At 43.3% G+C, this 1,921-nt stretch overlaps 1 protein-coding gene across 1 annotated transcript; it reads right to left on the minus strand.

The window, feature by feature from the left end:
- Window positions 1-968: 968 nt before the first annotated feature.
- On the minus strand, window positions 969-1,581 carry LOC307192549 (S-phase kinase-associated protein 1-like; the record flags this gene model as incomplete). The annotated part of the gene is made up of 1 exon (XM_079933542.1): window positions 969-1,581. One exon carries the CDS (start codon window positions 1,579-1,581, stop codon window positions 1,090-1,092), a length of 492 nt encoding a protein of 163 aa, XP_079789668.1. The 3' UTR covers window positions 969-1,089.
- Window positions 1,582-1,921: the final 340 nt, after the last annotated feature.

Consider the following 1,921-nt stretch of genomic DNA (forward strand, 5'->3'; position numbering starts at 1 on the left):
TAGGCTCACGCAGAATAAAAATGCAAGACCTGTTGTTCAAAAGTTAAGCAGTTCAAGATGAACATTGAACCAGGTAAGCTGAGCATATGGGGTCCTCTGCGAGTGGAAGTGTCACAGGCCCACAGAGATGGTCCAGCTCATGGGTTTACTCGATCTGAAAGACTGTACCTCAAAACAGCAGGCTGGGAGAGAAGGGGGAGAATGTGATGAGCCCACAATGGCTTCTGCTTTTGGTGGCCAGTGTGGAAGGTGTCACAGTTGAAAGTGAAGGCTGACAGTTCAATGGACACAGCTTGTCCACTAGTGTATAGTGTCCTTGCTGGTCTAGGCCCTGCCCAGGCTGCCATGTTCCTATTTTTAGAGTTCCCATCACACGATCAGTTACCCATCCCCAAAGCACAAACGCCATGGGAGGGTAGTCAGCTCTTGGTAGAGTGTGGAGTGCAGCCCAGACTTCTCTCGCCTTTTTGAAGCTCTCTTTGGAGGACTTATTTGGCATCTCATCTCAGTCCCCCCAATGGTTTTCTAAAACGTTTGATTTGGGGGAAGCAGATGTCCTTAATATTTTTACCCAGGAAGTTCCTGGGACTTGATGCTAATTTGACTTTTCTTATTCTAAAGGTCTTCACAGCACAGCAAGGGGGAGGGGACAGCTTTGCTAACTTAAAGGACCAATTAAAAAAAAGAGAGAGAGAGAAGATGAGGAGTTAACTTTTTTTTTGCAAGTTGTTTTATTTACAGTGCCAGCTTTTAAAGGTCACTAAGGTAAAGTTAACTGGACAATAAACTAGGCAGAAATAGCTTTACAAAGAGAGGGAAAGCCCAAAATGCCAGTTTCTATAGAGAACCCACAGTTCAAGTTTATTCAGAGCAAAGAAAAAAGAACTTTTGATCATACTGGAAGAAACTGAGCCATGAGTTTGCAATCTGTGCTGAAGCTACACATGCAGCGAGGATGACATTCTGCTAATACAGCTGATTTGCTGCTGCATTTGTGGACCGTTTTTCTAATATTAACAATTATAAACAAAGCAGTGCAACTAGTATTTGCAACAGTCCTTACAGTGTTACAGCATCAGACACAAAATTTCACTTCTCCTCACACCACTGGTTCTCTTTGCATACCTGGGCTTCCTCTTCTTCAATAAAATCATTTTTGATATTGAATGTCTTTCTAATCTCCTCAGGAGTTTTCCCCTTGATCATATTGGCAACAGTCTTGCAGGTAACATCAAGCAAACCTTTGATGTCTAAGTAGTTTGCTGCCAGTATAAGCTCAAAAAGTGTTCCTTGGTCAACTTTCAGGAATTCTTGATCCCAAACAGGGATGTCATCTGTTCGCTTTTCTTTGTCCTCACCATCCTGAGGAGAAGGAGAATCACCCCTGTGGTGGGTGCACCACTGAACGACCTCTTTTAATATCGTTGCGTTAACATTTGGCACGGGGACTGGCTCATCATCTCCTTCATCACCCGCTCCCAAATATTTCAGCATGGTCTTAATAGTCACAGATTGTTTTGCAACTTCAACATCAACTTCAAATATCTCTCCATCAGAACTCTGCAACTCAGCTGAAGGCATGGTGTTAGGACTCAAGGAGATGGCAGGCCAGAGGCTGATGAGAGCAGCGCGGCGTCTGCGAAAAGAAAAACAGAAAAGTGGAGAACAAGGGCAGCACTGCAGAGCGGCACGACGTCTGCCTCGGATGTAACTTTTTAACTCTCTCCTTCCTCTCTCCTTCCACATACATACACACGCTCATGCACACACTTCCAGTCTCCCTAGCCTGGCAATTCAGTTAAATGATACCTTTTGGTTATATCAATATCTCTGTTTTCTTACTGTGAAATTTAAATGTAATTCACAATTTTTCTATTTATTATGTCGTGCGTCTTATCATGCATTACTTCCTTTGTTGTAC

The sequence above is a fragment of the Stenella coeruleoalba genome (assembly GCF_951394435.1).
Source record: "Stenella coeruleoalba genome assembly, chromosome: 10".
Taxonomy (NCBI): domain Eukaryota; kingdom Metazoa; phylum Chordata; class Mammalia; order Artiodactyla; family Delphinidae; genus Stenella; species Stenella coeruleoalba.